Genomic DNA, 12,491 nt, shown 5'->3' on the forward strand with positions numbered 1-12,491 from the left:
GTCCAAGCTGCACTGAAGGCACTGGCAAAAAAAAACAAGGTTCCAGGAGTTGACAGAATACCAATGGAGATGTTTCAACTATTGGATACAGCAGTAGAACCGCTCACTCATCTATGTCAAGAAATTTGGAAGACTGCTACCCGGCCAACCGACTGGAAGTGATCCATATTTGTGCCCGTTCCAAAGTAAGGCGATCCAAGGGAATGCAGAAATTATCGAACAATATCATTAATATCACACACAGGTAACATTTTGCTGAAGATCATTCAAAAGTGGTTGCAGGAGTACATTCACAGGGAACTGAGAGAAGTTTAAGCTGGATTCAGCAGAGGGCGTGGAATGAGAGATACCACTGCTGATGTCAGATGGATCTTGGCTGAAAGCAGAGAATAACAAAAAGACGTTTACCTGTGTTTTATTGACTATGAAAGGCATCAACTGTGTGGATCATAACAAATTATGGACAACATTGTGAAAACGGGGAATTCTAGAACACTTAATTGTGCTCATCAGAAACCTGTACGTCCAACAAGAGCCAATCATTTGAATAGAATGAGGGAATACTACATAATTTGAAATCAAGAAAGGTGTGCATTAAGGTTGTATCTTCTCACCATGCTTATCCAATATGTAGGCTGAGCAAATAATATGAGAAGCTGGACTATATAAAGAAGAAAGGGGCATTAGGATTGGAGGAAGACTCATTAACAGCCTGCGATATGCAGATAACCTTGCTTGCTGAAAGTGAAGAGGACTTGAAGCACTTACTGATGAAGGTCAAAGATGACAGCCTTCAATATGGGTTACACCTCAACATAAAGAAAGCAAAAATCCTCACAACTGGACCAATAAGCAACATCATGACACAGAAAAGATTGAAATTGTCAAGGATTTCATTTTACATGGATGCACAATCAACACCCATGGCAGCAGCAGTCAAGAAATCAAATAATGTATTACATTGGACAAATCTGCTGCAAAAGACCTCTTTCAAGTCCTATAAAGCAAAGATATCACTTTGAGGACTAAGGTGCACCTGATCCAAGCCATGGTATTTTCAATCACCTCATATGCATGTGAAAGCTGAACAGTCAATAAGGAAGATGGAAGAATTAATGTCTTTGAATTATGGTGTTGGTGGAGAATATTGAATATACTACGGACTGCGAGAAGAACGAACAAATATGTCTTGGAAGAAGTACAGCCAGAGTGCTCCTTAGAAGCAAGGATGGTGAGACTTTGTCTCACATTCTTTGGACATGTTATCAGGAGGGTCCAGTCTGTGGAGAAGGACACCATGCTTAGTAGAGGGTCAACGAAAAGAGGAAGAACCTCAAGGAGATGGACTGACACAGTGGCTACAACAATGGGCTCAAACATAGCAATGATCTGAGAATGGCAAAGGACTGGGGCAGGGCTTTGTTCTGTTGTGCAAAGGGTCACTATGAGTCAAAACCAACTTGACGGTACCTAACAACACAACAACAACAACAAGTAACTTGAAATGCTATCAGATACTTCCCTATCCACTGTAGGCTGGATGCAAGAGGGCTGGTATTAAAACACTAGCACTGAACTCGGCCTAAATCAACAGTCATTCCAACAATGGGAGTCTTTTCCCAACTCAAAGGAAAAAATTGCATTGACATAACATTCCTGCTGTTAGAATCTTCTGGTACAACTTTTTCTTATCCTTGGAAGCCTGTTTCTGCTTTGCAATGCATAAACAAAGAACAAGTTGCAAATTGTAGATGTCACATTTTCTAACAGAAAAACTCAGAGGAAATTCTTTGATACTATTTTCTGTCTTACCATTCCTTGAGATGTTGAAGCCTACATACATGTCTCAGGCTCATATTTCTCACTTGGAGAAGAATCTTTAGCTTGTGTGACAGAATGATATGTTGAAACATTTCACAGGGTTCTGCAAAGGGCATTTTGAATTCTGGATGCTCTGCCCCCAGACAAATGTATAAGAGATATAGGGTATATTGGAACAATATACCGTGAGGGAATCATTGGAAAAATCCAGGATGTGGCTTCAACTAGCCAAAAAAGTCCACGCAATTAAAATTAAAAAAAAAAAAAGGTGTGTGTGGGGGGGCAGGGGGGCAACAGGACTGTTACAGATTAAAAGACATGACAGACATATAATAACAAAATACAATTCCTGATCCTTGACTGGATCTTTAAGCAGAAGAGAAATCCAAAACAGACTCTTCGGGCACAATTGGGGAAATCTGAGTTTGCACTAGATACTAGAAAAAGCAAATGTGGCAAAATGTGAATACTTGGTAAATGCAGTGAAGGGCATATGGGTGTTTGTTGGACCAACCTTCCAACTTTTCTCAAAGGTCTGGAATTTTTCTAAACAAAATAAAAATATTGAAGAAGGCATCAGGCACAGGAAAATTCCAATGATATGCTGCTAAGTGGGAAAATAACAAGGCTACAAAACAGAGCTACAGTATGAGGCTACTACTTTTGTTTAGAAATACAGGTACATGTGCCCAGAAAAATGACTGGATTTACAGAAAAATGTTAGCAATGTGTATCTCTAGGTGCTTTTCTGCGGGTTTGCATGTTTTTTGTTTGCTTTCATTCACTATGTAATGTTTTTGTAGTTAAAAAGGTTGTTATTTCTTTTAAAGATCAGGTTTCCATACCGTGGAGTTTACATTGTGACCACAAGCAAGCTGATTGTGCTTAAAATAATTATGGGACTAGACGCCCCTGATTAAAAATTACTGTGATGTCCTACAACAAATGCTGAAACGATGCCACTTTCCAAAGCCCCTTAAATACCTGAGGAAGTGGTTTTGCTGCTCCTTTAGGTACTGATCAAAATAATTCCATTCGTTCCAGTGAAGCCTGTTCAAGAGGCAGAGGTTGTCCTTTCGCTTCTTCATGTTGTTCAGGGCCTGGGTGATGATGTCAGCGTACCTCATGGTGGACTCAGTGGTCTTCATCGTCAAGGAAAACCCCACACTCTCTGACGGTGCCGGCCCTTTGCATTATTAGTGGAATGTGCTTACTGCGTGAGAAAGGGAAGAGAGGGATAGGGGAGTGGGGAAAATGACCCGTGTTCCCGGATAGTGATGGGCATCTGAGCAGGAAACGATGCCTTCTGCTCTTTGACCTCAGCCTGCTTTGGAAAGGAAGAGGCTACCCTCTCTGGCTAGGCTGTTCCCCACCTTTTAATAAAGCCCTTCTCTCCTCCTGCTGATGGAAGGGCTGTCGTTGTTGGGTGGTGTTGAGTCGATTATCACTCCTAGCAACCCATGTAACAGAGTAGGACTGCCCCATAAGGTCTCCTAGGCTGTAATCTTTACATGAGCAGATCACCATGTCTTTCTCCCACAAAGTGGCTGGGTGGGTTTGAACCATCACCCTTTCCGTTAGCAGCCGAGCGTTTAGCTGTTTGTTCCACCATGGCTCCTTGATAGAAGGGCTAGGAAATACTCATTTAGACTGTTATCAAAATTTCTCTATAATAATCACAGTGGTGAATAAATAGGAAGGAGTTTCAACTCCCCTTTCCTTTCAGGCCCAAGGCCTCTTTACCCATCTAATGTTTATACCTCGAAAAATTCTGTCTCCCTCCCATCTCCCAAGTTTCCTTGACTTAGTTAGGATCTCATCTACACTGGTCAGGAGTTGCGGAACCTCAGACAAGATATAAGTCACCCTGCATATCTCTATTTCCTTATCTATAAAATAGGGATAATAATACTGACCTTATATGGTGTTAATAATAACGATACATTTTATTTTAGTACCAGTTGTACGCCATTACATCCTAGTCACAACTCTATTAGTGTGGTATACAAAACCCGTTGCCATTGAGTCAGTTCCAGCTCATAGTAACCCTACAGGATGGAGTAGAACTGCTCCATAGTGCTTCCAAGGAGCGGCTGGTAGATTTGAACTGCCGACCTTTTGGTTAGCAGCCGAGCTCTTAACTACTGTGCCACCTTTTAGGAATGGATAAAGATATTGAGCCCTGAGCTTAAGCTATGTGTACGAGATCTCAAGGTCAGTGGGTTGATGAGCTGGGATTCAAATCCAGGGCTGTCTATCCCCAAATCAGGCTCTTTTCATTATACTACACTGTCTTTAGAGAACCAATGAGGTGATGGACAAGAAAGCACTTTATAGCCGGTAAAGTCCTATGAAATGTGAGCTATTAGTATCCTCTGCTTATCTGAAGTTTGTGGGTATGAAGCTCTTTAGTGCAGGTGATGCAAAGTCCTACCTAGTCCGTTATGGATGCGGCTCCTGATGGGGAGCTAACTGCAAACATAAGATATTCGAGCACGCATTACCTGCCAAGCACTGTGCTAGGCCTTTCTCTATTGTCTCTGTAATCTGTGTAACAGTCCTATGAGGCAGGTACTGTTATCCCCATTTTACAGATGAGAAAAATGAGGCCCAGAGAGAATATGGAATTTTTCTAAGATCATTCACCTGGTAAGCAGTAGAGCTGGCTCCTGAGTCCAGGTCTATTTGATTCTAAAACCCATGTTAACACTCCCTATGGTAACCTGCTTATATCCTCAGATTTCTCTGATTTTATTTCAAGACTCAGGACACCCACACATACTATACCTGCTGCCTTGAGATTTGAGCTTTTTTCTAAATCCTCAGCATAAATGCTACCAGGGCCAGGAACTTGCTGATACGTATGAAGGAGGGGTATGTGCCACAGTGGTTAAACATTCGGCTGCTAACCGAAAGGTCCACAGTTTGAACCTACCAGCAGCTCCGCAGGGAAAAGACCTGGCAATCTGTCCCTGTAAAGATTACTATACCATTACTGAACATTTTGATCCAAGATTCCATTGAAGAATCCTGATCAAAAGGGAAAAATGCAGAACAAAACTGCAAATTTTCATGGAGCTCTAGACTTTCTAGAGCCATGGAGGCTGGATGAACCCCTGAAATTATTGCCCTGAGAAAATCTTTAAACCTTAAACCAAAAATATCCTCTGAAATCCTCTTAATACCAAACAGTAATCTAGCTTAACTAGCAAAAATGTCTTCCTTGAACATTATGTTCTTTTAAGAACTATATGGGATCAAACTGACAACAGCAACTCAAAAGATTAGCTAGAAACCACAGGAAGCAGTGAGTGTAGGTTAATGTGGGAGGAACAACTCAGAAAAGGGGGGTGAGAATGGACACATACTCAAAGAAGATAATCAGTGTCACTGAATTGTACATGTACAAACAGTTGAATTGGTGTATGTTTTGTTGTATATATTCTCAACAACAACCACAAAATAATAATTAAAAGAAAAAAGATTACATTCTAGGAAACTCTATGGGGCAGTTGTCTGTCCTATAGGCATTGACTCAACAACAACATGGAGGAGGGGTATGCATGAAGAGGGTATCACATGAAGTATATACATGCGGACACTGGAATTCCTGATCAATACTCACTCTGGGGTGATTCTGAGTATCTTTTTTTTTTTTTTTTTAGTAGGAAGCAATTATTTAGTTTCACACTATGTTAGAGTGCCAAATTAGCCCACTCCTTCTAGGAGATGGGAAAAATGTGACTTTGCCTAGACAGAAATTTTACCTGCCCAGGGTCCCACAGCCAGGTCATGAAGCAGATTTGGAAGTAAAATGAGCAAGATTCTGACCCTTACACTCCTAGCGATGGCCACCCTTAACTGCCACCCACTGCGTGCCAGGTGCTATGCTGAGGGCTGGATTTCTCTCCCCAGCTCTGGCTTCTGGGAAGGGGAAGCAGGGCCTGGAGAAGCATGGGTCCCGCTGGCAGGTGGCAAGGATATGGAATGCTCTTGGTCTTCTCCCTCCTGACCATCAACATGTCCTGGCCGTGCTGCCGTAGAATGGAGTAGTTCTGGAGGAAGTACACAATCAGAGGGCTCTTCCCATAAATGTTGAAGTGGTTTGCGATCATCTCAGGGCTCTTGCAAGCAGGGTGAGACTAGGTATGAAAAAAAGAGGAAAAAAAAGGACGTTGTCATTTTTGTAGCACATATTAAGAAGGATAAGGGCGCTCATATCCTGTGATCCAGTAACTCCAGTTTTAGGAATGCCAATCAAAGGAAATTAAGAAAATAGTTCAGGTGCTAAGATGTTCACTACTCAGATATTTACTATAACAGAAGGTTAGAATGACCTAAATGTCCAAGAAGAAGTTATCGATGACATGTCTAGCCAAAGGAATAATGCCGCTATTAAGATGTTTATGAAGAATTGATAACTTCAAAAATGTTTCAGATATAGCAGTGTCTTAGTTATCTAGTGCTGTTGTAACAGAAATACCATAAGTGGGTGGCTTTAACAAACAGAAATTTATTCTCTCATAGCCTAGGAGGCTAGAAGTCCAAATTCAGGGTGACAGCTCCAGGGGAAGCCTTTATCACTCTGTCAACTCTGGAGGAAGGTCCTTGTCATCAATCTTCCCCTGGTCTAGGAGCTTCTCAGTGCAGGAATCCCAGGTCCCAAGGATGTGCTCTGTTCCCAGGGCTGCTGGTGGTAGGAGGTCCCCTGTCTCTCTGCTAGCTTCTCTCTTTTATATCTCAAAAGAGACTGACTCAAGATACAACCTAATCTTGTAGGTTGAGTCCTGCCTCACAAAAATAACTACCTCTAATCCTGCCTCATTAACATCATAGAGGTAGGATTTACAACACATAAGAAAATCATATCAGATGAAAAAATGGTAGACAATCACATAGTACTGGGAATCATGGCCTAGCCAAGTGGACACACATTTTTCGGGACACAATTCAAGCCATTGCAAACAACAAATTAAAAAAATCAAGATAGAAAATTGGGTCAAAACCCATTGCCATCAAGTCGATTTCGACTCATAGCAATCCTATAGGACTGAGTAGAATTGCCCCATAGGGTTTCCAATGAGTGGCTGGTGGATTCGAACTGCCAACCTTTTGGTTAGCAGCCAATCTCTTAACTGCTACGTCACCAGGGCTCCAGAAAATTGGGTAGATGGTATATGTATTTTACATAAAATAAATATTATTATATGAAATAAGTAAAACAAGACAAAACAAAACGATGAGAGACTGGAAGGACATTTACCTAAATACTAACAATTAGTTCAGCAAATGTTTATTGAGCAATTACTATGTCTATGGAGCCCTGGTGGCACAGTGGTTAAATGCCTGGTCCACAGTTTGAACCCAAAAGCTGCTCCATGGTAGAAAGATGTGACAGTCTGCTTCGGTAAAGATTACAGCCTTAGAAACCCTATGGGGCAATTCTACTCTGTCCTATAGGGTCGTTATGAGTCAGAATCGAATTGACAGCAATGGGCTTGGGGTTTTTTAAATTTTTTTGGACTATGCATGCACACTGTTCTAGACGATAGAGAGCTCTGCAGAGTTCAGTAGGGAAACAGATAAATTCTGGTCCTCATGGAGCTTGTGTTAGAGTTGAGAGGAATACAACAAACAAATCAACAAATAAAAGAATAACAAAATCATGGAATAATAAGTGCTACAGTTAAGAATCAAGCAGGTGATGAAGGGTGGTAGGATGGGAGAGGCGAGGAGGGTAATGTTTTTGATGAGGTAGTCAGGGAAGTTAAGATCCTGGCAGATCCTGAATGACGTGAGGGGAGGGAGCCAAGTGAAAATCTGTGGGGAGATGTTCTAGGCAAAGGGAACAGCAACCGCAAAAGAGGCTGAGGCAGAAATGAGCTCAGTGTGTCTGAGGACAGAAACAGTCCTGCGTGGTTCAGCTGGTTGTGGAAGGTTGGGAGTGAGAGATGAGGCTGCAGAGGAAGCCAGAGGCTCATGGGCCATGGTAGAGTTACGGCTTGTTTCTAAGTGTGATGGGAAGTTACTGGAAAGTTTTGAGCAGGGGTAACACATAACTTGATTAAGTTTTTTAAGACCCCTCTGACTGCTGTGAGGAGAAATGAGCGCGATGGGTAAGAGTGGATGCAAGAGCAGTTAGAAGGCCCCTGTAGTTGCTCAGGGAGAGCTGACAGGGCCTAAGGCTTAGGAGTTTCAGAGAGGGTGAGAAGTGATCAAATTTACAATAAATGATGAAAACAGGACTGGCAGGATTTGTCGATGGACAGGATGTGGGTATGAGAGAATGCAAGGAGTCAGGAATAAGTACCAGGGTTTAGGTGGCATTTTCTTCAGGTGGGAGGACTTGGGGAGGAACAGCTCAGGGGGGCTGGTCAATGGCTGAGCCAGTTCCCTCTGGCACTTTCCTTCCACTTTTTCCTGCCAGGCCCTAGGCTCTCAGCTGCTTCCCCTTCCTGTTAAAAGCAGCCACCCTCTACTCTACTGCTGGGATTCCCACTCTAGAAGACGGGAATAGTACACAATCACCCATTTCCTTTCTTCCTATCTCCACAGCAAACCCACCAGCGGTTTCAGCATTAAGGACCATAACACTGTTGGGCTTTATTTTCCCCACACCGAGATGAAGGTCAGAAAAGTTAAACAATTTAATCTAGCAATACAGTTGGTGAGAGGCAGAACCAAGACTTGAACCTGTGTCTGTCTGTCTTTCCCACCATGCCTCAGTGCTTCTCAAAAGCTTCACTGCTTAAACACTGAGGGGATGTAAGTGGTGGTGCAAACGGTTTGTGTGTTACTGCTAACCTAAAGGTTGGCGGTTCGAATCCACCCAGTGTTACCATGGAAGAAAAGCTTGGTGATCTACTTCCATTAAGAGTACAGCCAACAACAAAGAGAAATTAATTTTCTCACAGTCTAGTAGGGTAGAATTCCAAATTCAGGGTGTCAGCTCCAGGGGAAGGCTTTCTGTCTCTGCTGGATCTGGAGGGAGGTCTTTTTATCAATCTTTCCCTGGACTAGGTGCTTCTCCGCGCAGGAACCTCAGGTCCAACGGACACAATCTGCTCCCGGCTACTGCTTTCTTCGTGGTATAAGGTCCCCCTTCTCTGCCTGCTTCCCTTTCCTTTTACCACCTTTAGATAAAAGGTGGTGCAGGCCACACTCCAGGGAAACCCCCTTTTCATTGGATCAGGGATGTGACCTTAGTGAGGGTGTTACAATCCCACCCCAATCCTCTTTAACATAAAATTACAGCCACAAATGAAAGACACTGTATCAAAAATTCGCTGAAAGTAACCTTAAGTTCCTTAATGAAACTACTGCTTTACAATAAAAGGGAGGCAGGACCCTGAAGACATCTTTCCACATCCCCCAAATCTTTGGAGAAAATCAGGAACTGGTCCCATACCATAGAGCATTCTTTTTTGTGCCCTGTTTCTCTTCAGTCTCTATGCAGCCGTGGTAAGAACTTTCAGGTCTTCAGCTCCACATTTTGTCTTGCAGCTTGGCTGCTTAATTGAAATTCATTGTAAATTATAAGAGATGAGATCTCTAGCCGGCAGAATGAACTAGGTTCAGAAAGAATGAAACTAGGTTTTGTATGGTTCTTACAAAGTAATCCAGTTTTTTAAGCCACAAAAATGTGTGGGCATGAACTGGGCACTTTAAGGACATCTAGGGTACTTACTACCAACAGAAGAAGCTCATATAAGGCTAAGCTGGGACATGAGATGGACCAGAGCGTTAGGCTGTGCACCAGCCACAAGAAAACTCTCATGCAACGTAGGTACACTGACCGAACCCCACAGCAGACTCCCTGCTAGGAATTTCAGAAACCGAAGTTTCAACCTAAGGGAATAGAAACCTTGGCATCTAAGAGAAGTGGGCATGGAGCTTCACCCTACTGGGATGCTGGTCTGGGGTTCATCTTCAAAAAATGCAGTAAACTGAATATACCAAAAGTAATTTGGAATGTCAATGATGACTTTGGGAAAATGAGTTAATATTTGCATTATCTTTTCTTTCCTCTTTGGGGAACTCTTGTTTGGTGGTCAGGTTTTGTCAGAGGGTCTGAGATTCTTCCATCTGAGACTCTGGCAAGTTAATAAGTTTTATCTAGAATTTGTTCTTCTATTGAAATCTGTAAATCCTACCAAAGAATTGCTGTTTACACTTTAAGAGACTGGGTTACCCAAGACAAACATACAAAATTAGTTGGATTCCTAAACACCAATAAAATAAAGAGAATGATGAAAAGGAAATCAGGAAAACAATACCATTTATAATAGCCCCTAAAAAAAAAAAGTTAGGAATGAATCTTATGCACTGCTGGTGGGAATGTAAAATGGTACAACCACTACAGAAGGTGATATGGCATTTCTTTAAAAAGCTAGAAATGGAAATACCATACGCTCAAGCAATCCCACTCCTCGGAATATATCCTAGAGAAATAACGGTCATCACACAAACAGACATATGCACACACATGTTCATTGCAGCATTGTTCACAATAGCAAAAAGATGGAAACCTAGATGCCCATCAACAGATGAATGGATAAACAATCTATGGTACATACACACAACGGAGTATTATGCGACGCTAAAAAACAACGATGAATCTGTGAAGCATCTCATAACATGGATAAATCTGGAGGGCATTATGCTGAGTGAAATTAGTCAATCACAAAAGGACAAATATTGTATAAGACCACTACTATAAAAACTCATGAAATGGTTTACACACAAAAAGAAACAATTTTTGATGGTTACAAGGCAGGGGAGGGGCTAGAATGGAAAAACACTAAATAGATAATAGATAAGTGGTAACTTTGGTGAAGGGTAAGACAGTACACAATACTGGGGAAGCCAGCATAACTTGTACAAGGCAAGGTCACGGTAGCTCCATAGACACATCCAAACTCCCTGAGGGACCAAATTGCTGGGCTGAGGGCCATGGGGACCATGGTCTTGGCAACATCTAGCTCAATTGGCATAACACAGTTTATAAAGAAAATGTTCTACATTCTACTTTGGTGAGTAGCTTCCGGGGTCTTAAAACCCTGTCAGTGGCCATCTAAGATACTCCACTGGTCTTACCCCTTCAGGAGCAAGGAAGGATGAAGAAAACTAAAGACACAAGGGAAAGATTAGTCCACAGGACTAATGGACCACATCTACCATGGCCTCCACCAGACTGAGTCCAGTACAACTAAATGGTGCCCGGCTACCACCACTGACTGCTCTGACAGGGATCACAATAGAGGGCCCCAAACGGAGCTGGAGAAAAACGTAGAACAAAATTCTAACTCACAAAAAAAGACCAGACTTACTGGCCTGATAGAGACTGGAGAAACCCCCAAGAGTATGGCCTTCGGACACTCCTGAGGTTCACCCTTTGGCCAAAGATTAGACAGGCTCATAAAATAAAATGAGACTAAAAAGGGGTGCAACAACTCAGGGGCAAGGACTAGAGGGCAGGAGGAGACAAGAAAACTGGTAATAGGGAACCCAAGGTCAAGAAGGGAGGGTGTTGACATGTTGTGGGGTTGTTAACCAATGTCATAAAACACTATGTGCACTAACTGTTTAATGAGAAACTAGTTTGCTCTGTAAACCTTCATCTAAAGTACAACTTAAAAAAAGGCAACAACGACAAAAAGAAAAAAAAGAATACAGCCAATTCGGGAAGGCTGGAACTCTCATGCACTACTGGTAGAAATGCAAAATGGTACCAATGTTTTGGAAAACGATCTGGTGCTTCCTTAGAAAGCTAGAAATAGAAATACCATACGATCCAGCAATCCCAGTCCTAGGAATACATTCTAGAGAAATAAGAGCCGTCAGACGTATAGATATATGTACCCCCATGTTCATTGCAGCATTGTTCACAGTAGCAAAAAGATGGTAACAACCTGGATGCCCATCAACACATGAATGGATAAACAAACTATGGTACATACACACGATGGAGTACTACGCAACGATAAAGAACAATGATCAATCTGCAAAGCATCTCACAACATGGATGAACTTGCAGGGCATTATGCCGAGTGAAATAAATCAAATCACAAAAGGACAAATATTGTATGAGACCACTACTATAAAAACTTATGAAAATGTTTACACACAAAAAGAATCTTTGATGGTTATGAGGGAGGGGAGGGGCGGGGATGGAAAAACAGTAAACAGACAATTGATGGGTGGTAACTTTGGTGAGGGGTGAGACAGTGTACGGTGCTGGGGAAGCCAGTGCACCTTGTCCAGGGCAGGGTCATGGAAGCTCCATGGACACATCCAAACTCCCTGAAGGACTGAATTGCTGGGCTAAGGACTGTGGGGACCAAGGTCTCTGGGAACATCTACTTCAATTGGCATAACATAGTTTATAAAGAAAATGTTCTACATTCGACTTTGGTGAGTAGTGCCTGGGGTCTTAAAAGCTTGTGAGCAGCCATCTAAGATACTCCACTGGTCTCACCCCGTCTGGAGCAAGGGAGAATAAAGAAAACCAAAGACACAAGGGAAAGATTAGTCCAAAGGACTAATGGACCACAACTACCACACCCTCCATCAGACTGGGTCCAGCATAACTAGATGGTACCCAGCTACCACCACCAACTGCTCTGACAGGGATCAGGATAGAGGGTTCCAGACAGAACTAGGGAAAAACA

At 42.4% G+C, this 12,491-nt stretch overlaps 1 protein-coding gene across 2 annotated transcripts in view; it reads right to left on the reverse strand.

The window, feature by feature from the left end:
• The window catches only part of FAM227A (family with sequence similarity 227 member A), a 64,584-nt gene that overhangs the window by 15,671 nt on the left and 36,422 nt on the right, over nucleotides 1–12,491 (reverse strand). For both annotated transcript variants that reach the window (XM_049884441.1, XM_049884440.1), the window contains 2 exons: nucleotides 5,806–5,963; nucleotides 2,806–2,958 (listed from right to left, as the gene is read on the reverse strand). In XM_049884441.1, the coding sequence (XP_049740398.1) occupies nucleotides 2,806–2,958; nucleotides 5,806–5,963 (311 nt within the window). The remainder of the gene's footprint in view (nucleotides 1–2,805; nucleotides 2,959–5,805; nucleotides 5,964–12,491) is intronic.

This window comes from Elephas maximus, chromosome 4, assembly GCF_024166365.1.
Source record: "Elephas maximus indicus isolate mEleMax1 chromosome 4, mEleMax1 primary haplotype, whole genome shotgun sequence".
Classification (NCBI taxonomy): Eukaryota; Metazoa; Chordata; class Mammalia; order Proboscidea; family Elephantidae; genus Elephas; species Elephas maximus.